Consider the following 16,059-nt stretch of genomic DNA (forward strand, 5'->3'; position numbering starts at 1 on the left):
ATTGTGTGTGTGTCTCGGGCAATTCCCCTGTGTTGCTCTAACATCGTCAGACAGCCCCAGGCTGTCTGCGTGACAGGGATCCTCGGTGCCTGGGTCTGCTCAGAGAGATGAAATAGTTTGCTTTGTTCATTTTGCTGCCTCCTCTTTTTATGTCTAAGTGCTTTTCTTCCTCCTGTGGGAGATGGTATTGTGCTCCTGAGAGCGTAGTTCTGACATTTCATTCCTGCTGACGGTGGGGGACGGCTTGGCTGAGATCCTCTCCCAGTTCAGCAGATCAGCATCATCAGCAAACGGCAGCCCCTGTTCCCTCTTGGGCAGCTGACCCCCAGGGTCTGTTGGGGCTTCATCTGGCAGCCTGTCGGTAGGCTGCAGGTGCTGGTGTCGGGTCTCCCTTCCCGCTGTGGAACAGTGTCTTGAACCACCGGTTTGCTCACTGTTGACGAGAGCTCACCTCCCTATAGGTTATAAACGCAGCCTCAGTGCCAGGCTCTGTGATCTCAGTACAGGCGGTTTATCATGCCGTATTGACTCAGCGCAGCTTTGAAGCTGAAAAAGAACTGAAAATCTTCACGCCATCTTCTCAGTGAGCTAACCTGTTTATCAGATATGTTCTTCTCTTCATATTTTGAATTTTTCCAGAGCAACTGTTAGAGAAACTTTGCTCGGCTAAGTGTTTAGCCAAAGTTGTTTGCACTTGCAGAGTTCTGTAGTTCATTTTCTTGGGTATCGCCAGGAACTGGGGGTGAATCAGGTTTTTGTATTTTTCAGAAATTTGTTTTTTTCCCAGACATTCTTGCATAGCAGAAGCAACTGTCTCACCAGTCTCCCCTGTGGTCAGCTTTACTATAAAACATTCATTCTTGAACTCCCATGTTATTTTAGCCTCATGACTGCTTTTCTTACCTGCTTTCTGCAAGATGCCATTCCTGCTGGTCAGGTTGAGCTGCAGTTTCTGGGGTTTTGAGCACCTGCTTGGTTTTACTCCCATCTTTCGCAGAAAAGGCCTGGCAACATGGGACCAGTGCTTTGTGGTTGTCACTGCAAGACCCTTACTGCGCTGTTCCCTCTGTTTTAAACAGCAGCAGAGATGTTATTTTTTCCCCTAGGCCAAATTATTCACATTCACACTCCAGTGACCAAGCTTTCCTTTGCAGATTTTTGTAACCCAGCCCAGCTCTGGCACATTTCTGGCTGGTTTGGTTGTGGCTTTGCGTTGACATCCTTCTGGCCAAGGGTCACAGGGTCAAGTTGGCAGTCCCGGGCAAGCGTGGCATTGAGACTCTCTGCACTTACTGACCAGTGTCATGTTCTTCTTGTCTTTCATGGCTGGCCCTTAGCATGCTTTGTAAAGCCGGTGCTGCTCTCCCTGTGGCTGCTTTGTTGTGCTCTGGACAGTCAAGCAGTGCCAGCTTCAGCCGAGTGGCTGAAGTTGCACGATACTGGCTAAGTTGGTGTCTTACAGCTTTTGTAGGAGTTGTCCATCGACGGGCACATTTGAAACACATTGGGCAAAAAGCTGTCTGACCACGTTGGTAGCTTTTCCTCATCCCTGACCTCACCAAGGTATAAACAATTGAAAATCAACATTTTCCATCTGTCACTTGACTGTCAGTAAAAACGCCAACAGTCTGCCAGAACACCAACAGGGTACAGTGCTCGGGTCATGCTTCTGCCGGGCGGTGGGTGCCAGAGCAGTCGGTGCTCTCTGTCCCGGAGACCACATACGCTGGCTTGTGCCACCAGTGCTGCGCCAGGATGGAGCAGAGGGAGAAGGTCTCACCTTTCCAGCCCTCAGGGTCAAAACCTCCCACTCCTACTTCTCTGCATTTGAGTAACCTATAAAAGCTGAACTGCTGCCCATTTGGGTGGACAAGTTTGGATGATTAAAAATGAAACAGAAAGCACAGGCATGTTCTGTCAGTATTTCTGTTCTTTATTTGGAAGGGAGCAGGGTGATGTGCATGTATCACATGCAGATGATGAAATGCTTTCCAAGCCATTAGTAACTGAAGCTGTAAGCATCTTCCAGGTGGTAATTTTTCAGTATTTGCATTTTGTAATTGTATGATGCTGGGGCAATGCCAGGAGACTGGCAGAGCGCTGGTGTTTGGAAGGGGCAAAGAGATGATCCAGTTAATTATAAACCTGTAAGTCTGATATCAGTTGCTGGCAAAAAATAAACAATCAGATAGTGAAGGCAGTTGATAAAGAGTTAAAGAGTAGAATATAATTACCAGCAGAAAACCTCATAGAACAAATTTCATTTCATTCTTTGGGGTGTCAGATTTGTTTGATAAAGGTAACGGTTTAGATGTAATAGATTTTGTTTACCCCTGTATAACATCTCCATTATAAAACCCGCGGTGTAAAAAACGAGCGGAGTGCCTGGGAAGTGGTTCACAAATTTGCCAGATGACAGGTCTTGGCAAGTACTTGTCACTGAGGAACCATCACTGGCCGGGGTTTCTAGAGGGTCTCTCCAGGACTTAAGACCTGATGCTGCTCAGTGATGTCATACATGTTCTAGAAATGACCCTGAAATCAAGGCTAATAAATACTAGGTGTGCAGGCGACCCGCGGGCTGTGGCACTGGGGATACGCCACGCAGCCATGGGCTCTGCTGTGTGAAGGTGCTTTGGAAAACTAAAGGGCTCACAAAGAAAAACTGCTGAAGTGGGTTAGGATCGGGAGAAAGTAGAAGCTAACAGTGCTCCAGGATTCAATCCATTCCATCCTGTTCGTCCAAAAAACAGATTAAGAGGTGATTTAACTAGAATAGGCTAGTAGTTTCATAGAAATCACATTTTCTGAGGAAAATGTGTGTTTTCCTGCAAATTGACTAATTATTGAGTCAATTAGAATCAAAATTGAATCAACTGACTAACTGAATATTTGAAATAAAATTATTATTTCAAAAGCTTTGCATCTTAGAGAATGTTGATGTTCCATTTCAGAATTTAGTTCAACCGCTTTTTTCATTTTTGTATTTTTTACAGTTTTTCGTAGAAAACAGCACTACGGCTCATGTATTGCAAATGTTATAACCTACATACTTTTAATTATTTAAACAACAGTTCAGTCTACCCTAAAGACTAAACATCTCCAGCTGGAGTTGAAACACATAAAACCCAAACATTCTTGAAATGCCGAAGTTTCCAGCATCCAGGATAATTCTGCATTTCAGTCTGTTGTACTTCTGATCCCACACGCTGTGGCGCAGGGATGATGCCGGTATTGAGGGAGGTGGGACTGCGTGTGAGGAAGGGTAGCACAAGAGCCTGGGGCTGAAAACTGATTTCTTGATATAATATAGGAACAGGTTGGGGTTTTTTTAAAGTGGTGGGAATTACTAAACATTTGGAGCAAACCTGCAGAGGAAAGGCTGAATTCTTCATCTCCTGGTGTCTTTGAGACCTGAAGCCGGTGGCATGCAACAGTTTAGCTATAACGTTTCTGGTCTTGAACTTAGGGTGACAAAATTGATGTTGCATGGACAATCTATATCCTGTTATTACCTGTCTTTTGAGTGTTCCACTTCTGGAAACATAAATATTAATGTAAATATTAACATAAGTGCTTCTGTATTTATTGCCCATAGATAATCACTTGGCTCTTATTTGCCATCAGTTGTTATCTTATGCCTAGAGTAGCAGCAGTCCTGAACTACCCAGCACATTTCAAAAGCAACTGCCAAAGTGTGCAAACACATCTGGTTCTTTTACGAAGTAGGTAACTAAGCCACAAAATTTGGAACCAGTTTTTCCAGTGCTGAAGCATCTGAACTGTGGCATCCTCATCTCCACTACACCTAAACCTCAGTTACCCAAAGTGAGGGTCCATCTGTTAATTCCCTGTGGAGAACCTTGTGTTCGTTGCTACTTGGTAGATACCCAAGTACTGAGGTTGTATTTTCCAGTTTATTTCTTGGTTTGGTGTCTTAGAGATTGCCTAGCCTGCCATCACAGCCCAGTGCTTGTTGTCCAAGAAACTAATAGGTTATGCTAGTGCTAAAAATGACAACAGGAACGAGCTTCAGCATGTGTCCTGTAGACCCCTGGAAGGAGTCGATGAGCATGTCGATAGCTAGGGGAGCAGATAAGTGTCTCGGTACAACACGGGTTGCTGCTGGTGGGGACAGGGCAGCTGAGCTCTTGGGGACAATCCCTGTGCACGCAGCTCTGCACGGGTGCCTGTGCTCTTCCAGCGCCTCTTGCAGACCTGCGGCACAGCTGGAGACCTGCAGATCCAGGAGCCTCCTCTGTGGCTGCCAAATAGCTGGCAGAACTAGGAAATGCCCAATTTTTAGTGATTCGCCTTGACGGCCCAGTAGGAAGGGGGAGGTCTAGGCTGCAGCCCTGGTGTGCGCTGGTTTGCACTGGCCTGTTGCAGGTTCCTCAGCTTCTCCAGAAGCTTGAGGTCACTGATAGGTGACATCCCACAGGGACAGCTTAAATACGAAGATGTGCTAGGCTGTATACACAGATGCAGAGTTGCAAAATCATCTGGTTTTGTGGCTTGACATCCGTTGGTCTTGCCTTCTGCCCGCTCTCTTTGTGACAGACGGCCTTTACACTGCTCTTTTCCTGTTTGTGTCCTAGGTGAATGGTGTCAACGTGGTGAAGGTGGGGCACAAGCAGGTGGTCTCCTTGATCCGACAAGGGGGGAACCACCTGGTGATGAAGGTTGTTTCCGTCAGCCGCAAGCCAGAGTCGGAAGAAGTTGTTCGGAAGAAGGGTAGGTGTGGAGTCTCGTGGTTCTCTGAACAGGGGGTTGCGTTGCCTAAATGTGAGCAGGCCTGTAGAAGCCCATGGGGGTCCTGGTGGGGAACTGCCCCTGCTGCAGCATGCAGGGGAGGGTCGTGGTAGAGAACCGGCCCCGCTGTGTGAGGGGGGTTGTGATGGAGAGCTGCCCCTGCTAAGCGTGGGGCTGTCAGGGTGCAGAACTGTCCCGGTGGGGGTGTGGAGGGTGTCGGGCCGGAGGACGGTGCCCACAGGAGCGCAGGGGGTGCCAGGGTGGAGGACAGCCCCCGTGGCGGTGGAGGGTGCCAGGGTGGAGCCTGTCCTCTCTCGGGGCATTGCCATGGCTGGGAGCTGCCCCACGGGCTGGGAGCTCCTGGGGGCACAGCCGGTCCTGGGGCTGCTGGCCATGTGTTGGACTTGCCCTCGCTCAAGGGAGGGCAGGCAGCTGTGGGGCCCCCCAGAAGGCTCTGGACCTTCGCCCCATCGTCCCCAGGCCCCGAGGGCTGAGCCGAGACCCTCGCCAGAGGTGGGGCCAAAGGGGGAGTTCGGTGGTGGGCTGATCTGCTCATGGCCAGCGGGGCAAAGCATCCCTCAGGGGAGGGGGCATCCAGCTGAGGAGGGCAGGGGCACATCTGGAGGGCAGCTGGATGGGAGGCAGCCAGCTGTATACAGGGGGGGGACATGACGGCATAGAGCTGTGGAGGGCAGGGACACATCTGAGGAGAGCCAGCTTAGGGAGGCTGGAGGCACATCTGGGAGCAGCTGGCTGTGGAGGGTAGGACCTCATCCAGGGGCAGCCAGCAGTGGAGGGCAGGGGCACATCTGGGAGCAGCCAGCAGTGGAGGGCAGGGGCACATCTGGCAGCAGCTGTCAGTGGAGGATAGGACCTCACCCACAGGCAACCAGCTGCAGAAGGCAGGGGCACATCTGGGAGCAGCCAGCAGCATGGGGCAGGCTGTCCCTGTCCGCCCCCGCTCTGGGCCATGTGTGGGGAGGCAGGCTGCGGGGCAGGAGCGTTTTCCGGGGGGAGCGCGGCTGGGAGCCCGGCGTGGGGGGACGGGAGCGGGGCGCTCCCAGCGCAGCACGCGGGGCGTGGGGGAGGGAGGCAGCTCTGCGCGCTGACACTAAGAGCTGCAATTATATTGTCACGGCACAAAAGCAGGAGTCGTGGGAAAGGCTGAGGCTCGGGAATCAGTGCTGGGACCACCGCCGGTGCCGCTCGCCGCTTCTCCCAGCCTCGCAGTCGGTGAGCAGCTGCCCGTTGCCGCCCATCGCTGCCCGTCGCTGCCTGCTGCCCATGCCCTGAGCCCACGGAGCTGGACAGCCGCTCTTCCAGCACGGGGTGTGGGGACCGGAGCTGAGTCCCCTCTGCGGGACCCTGGCTGGAGCACAGCTGGGGAGGGCCAGACCCCCGTCCCCCCCGGCTGGGGCTCGCCTCTTCCTGGGGGTGATGGAGGCCTGTGTGGGACTGGCGTTTTCTGGCTGAATCCGCCCCTGTTGGGGTCTCTGATGCAGGCAGCGCCAGCAAAGCCTGAAGCTCCGGTTGCCATGGCAATGCCTGAGCGTTGAATCCAGCATTGTCAGCGAACGAGCGTGAGGAGGAGGAGGCACCCCAAGTGAAGAGGAAGAGCCTTCAACTGGTCCCCGCTCGGGTGGGCTCATGGCATGCGGTGCCTCCGGGGCAGCCCCGCGGGCCGGCCCGGCTAGGCAGCCCCTCGGGGCAGCCCCGCGCTCTGGCACAGCACTGCGCAGCCCCGTGCCGGCCATGTGCCTCCGCTGCCCGGCACGGAGCCGGCCGCCTCCAGCGCTTCATTAGGGCCGGCGGGAGCTTCACCCCGTCCTGGATACGGCCGAGCCGGCAGAGGAGGGTGGGTGGGCTGTGTTTCGCTGGGGGATGCGCCGCGCCGAGGTGGGAATGAGAGACTGAGATCAGGCCTGCTGGACTTGTTTCTCCCTCCTACCCTCCACCCATGGTGTGTGCGGAGGGGAAGCAGCCATCAAAGCTGTTTGCTGAGTCCCACAGGCAGGCAGCCAGCTGCCTGAGACAGATTTAATTCGCGGGAGGCTTTCATAGCCATAGCATCTCCGGTAGCTGCAGGGGGGCAGGCGCAGCCCGGGGACATGACTTGGACTCTCCTCCGCTGAGGGCTGTGGGAGCCTGGGCAGCGTGCACGTGCCTGCGGGAGCCACCAGCCCCTCCGTGCCGGGGCCCCGGCCCCGGGACTGTGCTGCTGAGACCATGAAGAAGTTTGCTTCCACGCGCAGCCTCAATAAGATCCTGCAGCAGTGCGACTCCTCATCCCGCGAGTACGAGGAGATCCAGGCTGTGGAGAAGAAGTGGCATCTGCATCTGGCCACTCCTCGTAAGTTCCTGGACAAGAAATGCAAAATGCCGTCTCTCTTCCTTTCAGCTCCGCCACCTCCCAAGAGAGCGCCCAGCACCACCCTGACGCTGCGTTCCAAGTCCATGACGGCCGAGCTGGAAGAGCTGGGTAAGCGGCGGCAGGGGCTCGCGCATGCATGCAGGGGTGCATGAGGAGCATGCGGGGCCGTGGCCGGAGCAGGCAGCACACTCGCCCAACGTCCATTTTCTGGAGGGGTGCATGAGCACGAGTGCGAGGCGATGCGCGCACCTCCTGCGCTGAAGTTTCCATCGTGCTTAGCGGTGTGTGGGGCGCGGGGGGCTGAGAGCCCGCTGCCGTTGCTGCAGGGGTGCAGGAGTCCCCCATAGAGCCGGTCCACCCCTTCAGTGCTGCCTCCCTGGAGAGGTGGCCTGGGGGAAGGACGCTGGGTGCCTCTGTGTGCTTGTGGAGAGGCTCGCCGCCCTCGTGCCCCATCCGTCAGGCACCCTGCTCCTCCTGCACTCCGAACAGCCCCTTGTTTTTATCTTCTTCTACCTCCAGGCAGATACCACATGCTGCCAGATTAGCTGGCATCCCCATGGGCTGCCCTCCCCCCTTACACACACACATGCCTGTGCACACACGCTCACACGTTCTGCTGTCACTACAGAGCCTACCCACATTTCCAGATGCTTTGGTATCCCAGCTTGCATCTACATGTTCCTATATTCTGTTAAAGCCTCTCCACCCCCACCCCATCCTTGCTTCCAGGTACCCTGTGCTGAAGCCCCTCAGTCTTCCCAGCTATTCTGGTGACCTTGCTGAGCCCACACCTTCCCAGTGCGCTGGGCTCGCCCCAGTAGCATCCTGCCAGCTGAGGGCCATAGGGGTGCCAGTGTTCCCACACCCTCCGAACAGCAGTCCCCCCCACACAGAATGATTTGCCCATTTTTGCCGTGCGTTGTCCCCCGTGCGCTGCAGAGGCTGCAGGGCAGCTGAGCAAGGTGCTCCGCTGGCGGTGGCAGTGCTGGTGCAGCCGGGGAAGCTGGCTAGCAGAACAGCGGCCACGTGGCCCTCGTGGCCTGCCAGGCAGCAGGAGATGCAGAGGGACCCGTCCTTCTGGAGCCACGCTCCAACATGCAGCTCTGATGCACACGAGGTTGGCTCTGCCGAGACAGGCTGTTCATGGCTGGCACAGGGCAGGAGTTGGATGTGCTGCGAGCCCCCACCGAGAGCCTCAGCAGAGCGAGAGGGAGCCGCTCTCGGCACTGCCTACTGCCCTGGCTCACGCTTCTGCTATTTGTATTTATGTTTTTGCTGTGCGAAAATGTGGTGATGTGTACAGGTGTGCTTGCTGGCCATGGCGCAGAGGATGTGCGTGGCAGACTCCTGTCCTGCCTGGGAGGAGACGCACCTGAGAGGCAGGAACCTAGGCAGGGACCCTACCACCCCCTCTTTTTCAGGGCATTGAAGGAAGGTCCATGACTTTTCTCACTCTGCTCCCTGTCCTACATGTATGTCCAGGCTTTACAACCCTCCGGGGTTCTCTTGAAAGAAATAGACCTTGAGGGTTCAGGCTCATGCTCAAACCTAGGTTTGAAGGGACAAGCCTCAGCATTTAAGGGTTTGCATCAGCTGTTTGATGGCCACTGCGATTTATTTTATGCCGAGCCCACTGCCTTGATTCTCACCCTAGCCTGCTCCCCACTTCTCCAGACCTTTATTACTAAACCTGAAGGTGCTGTGTTTACTAGCAGCCATTAGGAGAGGATTCAAAATAGCCCGTTTCTTCCACTTTTTGCTCTTCCCTTTGCACAGATACTGCACAGGCTCCAGGGTTCATATTTTTACTCTCAGTTGCTGGTCCTGAAAGCAGTTCCTAGCCGGTGTGATGGGTGTCTGCTTGCACGCACAGGCAGCATGTTGCCTCTGTGACATTATGTTCCCCAGCTGCATGTGGCCGTCTTTGGTGAACATCACACCTAAGTCAAAGCCTGGCACGCGTCTTGCAGGCGCCTTTGCAGAAGGACGGGCACCCCAGCCACGGCACTTGGCCTTGCAAGTGCCAAATGAGGTGTGGGACATCGCCATGGGATGTCCTGCACTGTGGAAAATGGCAGCGGTGTGAGGGAAGGGGGCCCCGTTTGCATGTATTTTGGCGAGCAGAGCTGCTGGGCTCAAGGGGGAGGGTAGCAAGCTCGTGGAAAGGGAAGTCACGAAAAGCAGAGAAATAGCTCTGCTGGAGAATATATTAAAGATGAGTCCTCTAGGTCTCCCTGAGGATTTTGCATCTAGACGCTGCCTCTCTTCTACCTGGAGAGGGACTAAGAGCGGCAACTGCCTGTGTCTCCCAGAAAAGGGATTTGTAGACAGCGACTGGTCTTAGTCCATATGTTTTCCAGGAAATTGTAGCGGTTAGTCCCTCATCCATGTCCTGTGGATCAGGGAGTATGCTGTAGCCAGTCCCACCACACATCCCCAGGCAGCACGGCACAGGGAAAATGGGGGATCATTCCTCCTCTCACACTTTGTCTTCTGGTGGTTGATCCTCCAGCTTTTACTGCAAAGGGGGAGTTTTCGTGCAGGTCAGCATCCCCATGCCTCAGTGGTGTGCAAGTTTAGAGCCCGATCTCCTTTTCTGAGGGGATGGTAGTGTTAGTGAAAGGGACATTTCTACCTGCAGCTTCTTAAAGTGAGCTTTGTTGGATGGTCCCTGCCCCTTTTTTCCTTGAAGCCTGTCCCTGTCCTGTGGCTTGCAGAATATCCCATGTGCCCATAGCCATACCTTAACATTGTCTTGCTGCATGTTGTGCCAGTCCCCTTGGAAAAGCAGATTTCCAGCAAGCTGCTAACAAAGCACTCCTGCAGTCCTGGCATTTACTGGATGCAGAGGAAACTGGCTTTAGGAGATGTGCAGACTGCTGTGTCGCCTCAGTGAGCAGGGAGGGATTGAGTTTCTCCGTGGCTCGGGCATTAAATGCCATCCAGACCTCCTCCTGGTCTTACTGCCTTTTGAAATCCCACCTTCCCTCTGCCTCCCTGGTCTGAGTGAAGAGGAGGAGGGCTCAGCAGAGGGCTGGTCCCAGCAGTGGGGCTGGCAGAGAGCCCAGTCTGTGTCGGTCCCTGCCCACCCACGGGGCCAGGAAGGGCGCTGGCCTTCCTGCAGAGAGGCAGCGGCACCGAGGAGGATGCACAATGTGCTGCACCCTCTGCCCTGCCTGAGCCTTAGTCCCGAGAGCCCCTGGCGAGGCAGGCATACACTCCACTGTCAGGGCCTGATCCTGCCAGCATGCTGGGAGGCAGGAGAGCGTGCGGGGAAGAGGCACAGCAGGCAGGCAGCGAGGCTGGAGCTGGGAATGAAAGCAGGAACTGTGCATGCCATTCATGTTGTCTTTTGTTTCTTGATTCCAAGCCTCCATGCGGAGAAGAAAAGGGGGTGAGTGAAACCGCACATCCTGGGGCTCCTCCCTTCCCCGTCAGCCACCCAGCCGGCACCCAGTCCGCCCCACACGGGCATGCACGGTGCACCCCAAGGGACTGGCCCAGGTCACCGTCCACTAGTTGTCATGGGAAGGCTCAGCCCAAGGGAGCCAGAGCTCTGCTGGTCAGCCTCCTGCCCGGCACCGCCGCCATGGAGAGCAGCCGCCACGTACGGCTCTGGCGGGGCAGCAGAAAGGCCAAAATCGGCGCGGTCATGTTGGGCTTCTGTTGGGCATGGGCAGGAATGCCCGCTTGCCAGCCAGGCCCCATAAATCTCCAGGGCTGACTTCCCCAGGTGTTGTACTAGCTTTATGTTTGCTCCACGGTGAAAAAGCCTTGCACAGAAATGTCCCCGCATGTGGGGTTCTAAGTACAGCTTCCTTCAGCCCCCGGGGCAGGCCTCTGGAGCTCAGTCCGATGGAGTGGCAACCACGCTCTTTGCCATGTCCAGCAACGCAGGTGCTGCCTCTGCTTCTGCCTCTGCACAGGCTGTCCTGCTGCTCCCGGCGGTCCTGCACTGAGGGAGCACCTGAGGATGTACCTGCGCTGCAGACGGAGTTTGGTGGCAGCCCAAAGGGGATACCCCAGTTAGCTGGGGGAGAGCTAGTTTGGCTGTTAAGTGTCCTGGCTCCAGGTGGAGAGGGCCACCCCCCATAAAAGCAACGTTATCGGTGCCCAAGCTGGCTGGGGTAAAGCTGATTGCAGCAGGGCTCCATACGTGACAGTTACACTACACGGTGTCCATGTGGACATTGCATGAGGGACGCTACAAAAACAGGAGGTTTTTTGCCAGGGCTGAGAGCCAGTAATGGACAATCCTGAATGGAGCAAGAAGGCTCATCCTGTGCCAGCACAGAGCTCTGCATTTCTCCAACACAGGCACAGGGTAGAGGGGAGGGAGCCTAGAGACCTGAGCCCAGTTCTTAGCCTTTCAGAAGCAAAACTCTCTGTCCTGGTAGTGTGAAGGTAGAGAACTCTTTCCCAAGGAACAGGAAAAGTGAGGGACCAACTCTTCCACGGTAACAGTGATAGCATAGGGAAGAAGCTGAGCAGGGCTTACGAGCCGGAGGTCTCTGAGGGACCTCCCCAGACCTCCTCTATACCGAGCAGATCTGTCAGTACCCAGAGGTGGAGGTAATGCAGAGGTCCCATGGATCAGAATGATCAGCTGAAGGTCACCAGGGATGTCCTGACATTGAAGGTGGCCATCTCGAAGTGCGTGGTGGAAAGCTTTTGCCACTTCGGACAGCCAGAGCCATCAGGGTGCACCCATTCCTGGGGGGGTCTGTCTCCCACAAAGGGATGGCAGTTACAAAGTGCAGTTGGTGGCGATGTGTCTCCATGCGCTCTAATGGCATTAAGAGAGGGAAAGTAGAATAAAGCTGGAAGGAGAGGTGGGTGGAGAGGGCTGAGCATCGCTGTTACTCCTCTCACAGCACTGGGGTCCCCAAACTAACATCGCTACAGGGCTGCCCGGAGCAGCTTCCAGAGCCACTGATGAGGCAGGTTTCCAGCACATGGTCTTTAGAATCAGCCCATGGCCTGTCTCCTCCTGAGGCTTGGCTGTTAGAGGTCCACGCAGTTGCTCAGTGGTGTTTGGCCATAAGGGATGAGCCAGCTCCCCTCTGAGCAAGCTGAACTGCCCTGGGCCCTTGTGGTGAGCGCAGCATGAGAGTCGCACGCCAGTGAGGAGGAGGAACCATGAAGTCCCCCAGAGACAAGGATGGTTGGCTACTGGAGGTCTTGTGCCAAGGAAGTTCAGGAGCTGGCCTGAGCTGTTTCCTTGGAGCAGGTGCAGATCCTTAGTCCCAGGGCCTTGGTGGATACCTGCCACCAAGGGTGCTGGCCTCAGAGGGCACCTAGGTCCCCTTGGCAAAGAGTACTTGGCATCAATGTTTGCGTAGGGCTCACTCCTCCACAGACTGGGCTGAAATGTTTGGGACTCATTTTTAGTTTCTATTGCTCAGGAATGCTGCCTTGCAAACTGCCACGCAGCTGCCCTGGCCATAGTGTGTGGAGGTACTGAAGCTGGTCCGTGAGTCATATTGGCCCCCGGCAGGGTTTTGTAGGAATACAGGCCTGATGGTCACAGCACTCCAGGTCGCTCACGTCATGAGGATCAGCAGCTCCCACACCACAGCAGTGACATTTCACAGTCCCAAGTTCAGCAGCCAGGCTGGAAGGAGCCCAGAAGTTTACAAGCCTTACTTGAACGCAGGCACAGGTTGTCAGCCTTAGGCTGCACGTGTTCTCCCCTCTCCCTGGGCAATTTACTGGGACGGTTGCATTGGTTGTGCTGTGGCAGTAGAGGCATCCAGTCTTGATGAATGCCAAGGCAGACCCATCAGCTCCAGCACAGCACCGTGCCAGCGTGACGGCCGCGTTCCAGGGCCAGCTGACACCATGTATGACATGGAGCCAACAGACTCAGCCCTGCCCGGCCCAGGGAGCTGTCGGAGCAGGAGGCAGGCAGACGTGCATGGACCCTGCACAGGCTGAGCACCAGCCCAGCAGCCTTCGTTAGCTCGGCTCTGGCTGCACCCGGAGGGAGCTCAGGAGGGGTCAGCGGTGACGGTGGCTTGCATCTGCCTGCTGCCCTTTCTGATGTCCTGAGTTTCAGGGTGCTTTACAGCCCCAGAGAGAAAACTCCAGCGGCAGCCAGGGCTGGTGCTGTGTCCGAGTGGGTACGCACGCCCTCCTGGCACGAGCGGTGTGAGCACTGCAGACCGGGGCTGCTCTGCAGGCTGGGAGAGCAGCGAGGGCCGGCCGCTCCCCGAAAGACAGACATGGTCAAAGGACAGACATGGTCAAAGGACAGACATGGTCGCACCGCTGACGGGCTGGGGGCCTGCCAGGCCCCACACCCCCAAGCGCCTCGGGCAGGCCAGACCGAGGTCTCTCACCTTCAACCACGAGTCCAGCCTGTCAGGCAGGTCTGCTGCAATGAGACGGGGCCAAGGTCAAGCCTGAGAGCCAGTGTGTGGGTCAGGCCTGTGGCGGCACAGACGTGGCCGTGACGGCTCTGTGGATGGTGCTGCTGCACCACAGCCCGGGCGGGCACCGACAGCCCCAGCCTACGCCACGGGGGTGCACGGGGGCCAGGTTACTCCCCTCGGGGCCATTTGGCCACGAGTCCTTCGGGGAGGACACGTCCCAGCTTGTCCCAAACAGACACTGGGATGACACTGGTTGTGCTGGAGCCAGACTGAGTCCCGCAGACTTCTGCGTTGCTTGTGGTCCCCGCAGCACGTGGGTTCCCTTTACCTGCCGTGTTGCAGCCGCTGCCTACACCCCCCTTTGCCCAACTCAGTCTCATTCTGAATATCAAAAATATATCTGGGCAAAAATTTGCTCTTTCAATGTAAGGATCGAGGCTTCCTCAAAGTGTGGCACAGCTAGGAGCAGGGGTGCTGGCAGGTCAGACCCCACAGGTCAGGCAGGCTGGTCAGGGGGGCCCACGCGGTGCAGCCGCGCCGGGTGCCGCCAGGGTGGGAAAGTGGCACGGTGCGGTGCCGCCAGGGTGGGAAAGTGGCACGGTGCGGTGCAGCCAGGGTGGGAAAGTGGCACGGTGCGGTGCCGCCACGCCGGGCCGTCGGCTGCGGGTCCCCCAGCTGAGCCAGGCCGGTGCCTGGTTGTGCATCGTTGGCGGGTGGGCGGCTCCAGAAACACCTCCAAAACCTTCGTTAGCCGCTTGCTGGGGAGGAGACGACTGAGCGGCCGCTTCCTCAGCTCTGTGCTCAACAGGCCTATGAACCACGTTCTCCCTACGGGGACGTTCACTCCCTGCTCAGCCGTGCTGCAGGGGATGGGCCTGTCGTAGGGGAGCTGCCTTGGTACGGCGGCCCTTGCTAACCAGATTGCTTTTATGTTTGGATTTACAGAGAAACTGGATGAGATTTTGGCAGCAGCCGAACCCGCGCTGAGAGCAGACATTGTCGAAGCAGATTCTAGGGCAGCCACTGTGAAGCAGCGACCAACAAGCCGGCGCATCACGCCAGCAGAAATCAGTGTGAGAGAGGAGGGCTCGCGGTGGGAGAGGGAAGGGCACATCGTGCTGTCACAGATGCTGACTGCCAGCATGACAGAGTCACGTTGGGGAGTGGGTTCCCCCAGGGGAGTGGAAGGAGAGAATCTGGGGGGAGACAGAGACACAGAGCAGGAGTCCGGGCAGGTGGTAGAGGAGCTGACCTGGGCTGTTTGGCACTTGCTTGCTCACCAGTACGGGATTGCCCCGGGGAGGACGTAAGAGCAGATCTGAAGGAGTGTGGAAAGCTGAGCCGGAGAGCTTAGTCTGGCTGCAATTTTCTGGATGTGAAGCTGGAAATTAGGAGGACTCAAAGAAGAGAAAAACGCTGTCTCTGAGGGGAAGCATGGATGGAGTAGGAGTGGGGCTGCCAGCTCCAGGCTGTCTGGATTGTGAAAGTGCTGCAGGCAGTGGGAGGCAGCTTCTGGAGCAGGAGGTAAAATGGGACAGGCTGCTTCTGAGCAGAGACTGGCCTGAGCGAAGCCTTCCCACGGGAGGAAGGCTGCTGCTGGAGTCGGCATCACTATGCCACCCCACCCTGGGCACAAAGTGCCCGAGAGCCAGCAGGGGGGAGCAGGTAGGCAGGGGGAGCGGGCAAGCAGGAGAGAGGGAGGGAGGATTAACCCTTCAAAGAGCAGTAGCATAGGTTTTGGAGACATGCTGGATGGGGCATCACAGAAGATGGACAGTCAAAGGTAGAGGTGGGGAGGGGGTCCATCCTTGTCCCCAGGGAAGCGTCCCCTCCTGGGGCTGTGGCAGTCCGGGCTGCAGGCACGGGGCGGCAGGGACAGGGTCTGGCGTGCAGGCTGTCGTGGGGGTAGAGCCCCAGCTTCACCTGCAGTCAGAAGGATCGGGTGGACTGAGATGAAGCGTTGTGTCCTTTCAGCTGAGTCTCGCTGATGTCCAGAATGGAAATTTCCTTTTTTTGTCTTCCAGTCACTCTTTGAACGCCAGGGTATGGCAGCACACTCGGGGGTCCTTGCAGGAGCTGAGAAGCCCCATGTTTCACTGCGCAAAGGAATTCCACGGACAAAATCTGTAGGTAAGGCAAACTGGGGGGAAATCCCTTCCTAAAGAGGAAAGGTCATCCCCGTGGAGCATTCATGCCTGCACAGGAACCTGCAGGAAAGACTCAGCCCGCTCTAGTGGCTTGTAACTAAAGATTTTTGAAGAGGGGATGTTTAATGGGATTTCTACTTTGAAGGTTGCACGTGTCTTGAGAAACCTGTTCTAACGCTGACGGTGGTCCTGCTCTGAGCAGAAGGTTGGACTGGAGACCTCCAGAGGTGCCTTGCTTTCTCAGTCTCTTTATGGCACTTCCAGGCATAGGGGAGTTTCTCCCACCCTCCGTGCTGGCAAATGAGGGTCAGGGGGTGATTTTCTGTCTGCCCATGTAGCAGCTGGGCTGGGCGTGCAGTGTGCTGAACATGTGGGTGGTTGAGCGTAAAACCATGAGGTGTCAGAGACAGACAAT

General features: G+C 56.1%; 1 protein-coding gene across 1 annotated transcript in view; it reads left to right on the forward strand.

Moving 5' to 3' along the window:
- Nucleotides 1-16,059, forward strand: part of SHANK3 (SH3 and multiple ankyrin repeat domains 3) — a 372,381-nt gene that overhangs the window by 313,926 nt on the left and 42,396 nt on the right. Inside the window, exons 17-21 of the mRNA XM_041123382.1 lie at nt 4,599-4,734; nt 7,151-7,231; nt 10,494-10,517; nt 14,443-14,570; nt 15,522-15,627. Coding sequence (XP_040979316.1) covers nt 4,599-4,734; nt 7,151-7,231; nt 10,494-10,517; nt 14,443-14,570; nt 15,522-15,627 — 475 coding nt within the window. The remainder of the gene's footprint in view (nt 1-4,598; nt 4,735-7,150; nt 7,232-10,493; nt 10,518-14,442; nt 14,571-15,521; nt 15,628-16,059) is intronic.

This window comes from Aquila chrysaetos, chromosome 5, assembly GCF_900496995.4.
Source record: "Aquila chrysaetos chrysaetos chromosome 5, bAquChr1.4, whole genome shotgun sequence".
Taxonomy (NCBI): Eukaryota; Metazoa; Chordata; class Aves; order Accipitriformes; family Accipitridae; genus Aquila; species Aquila chrysaetos.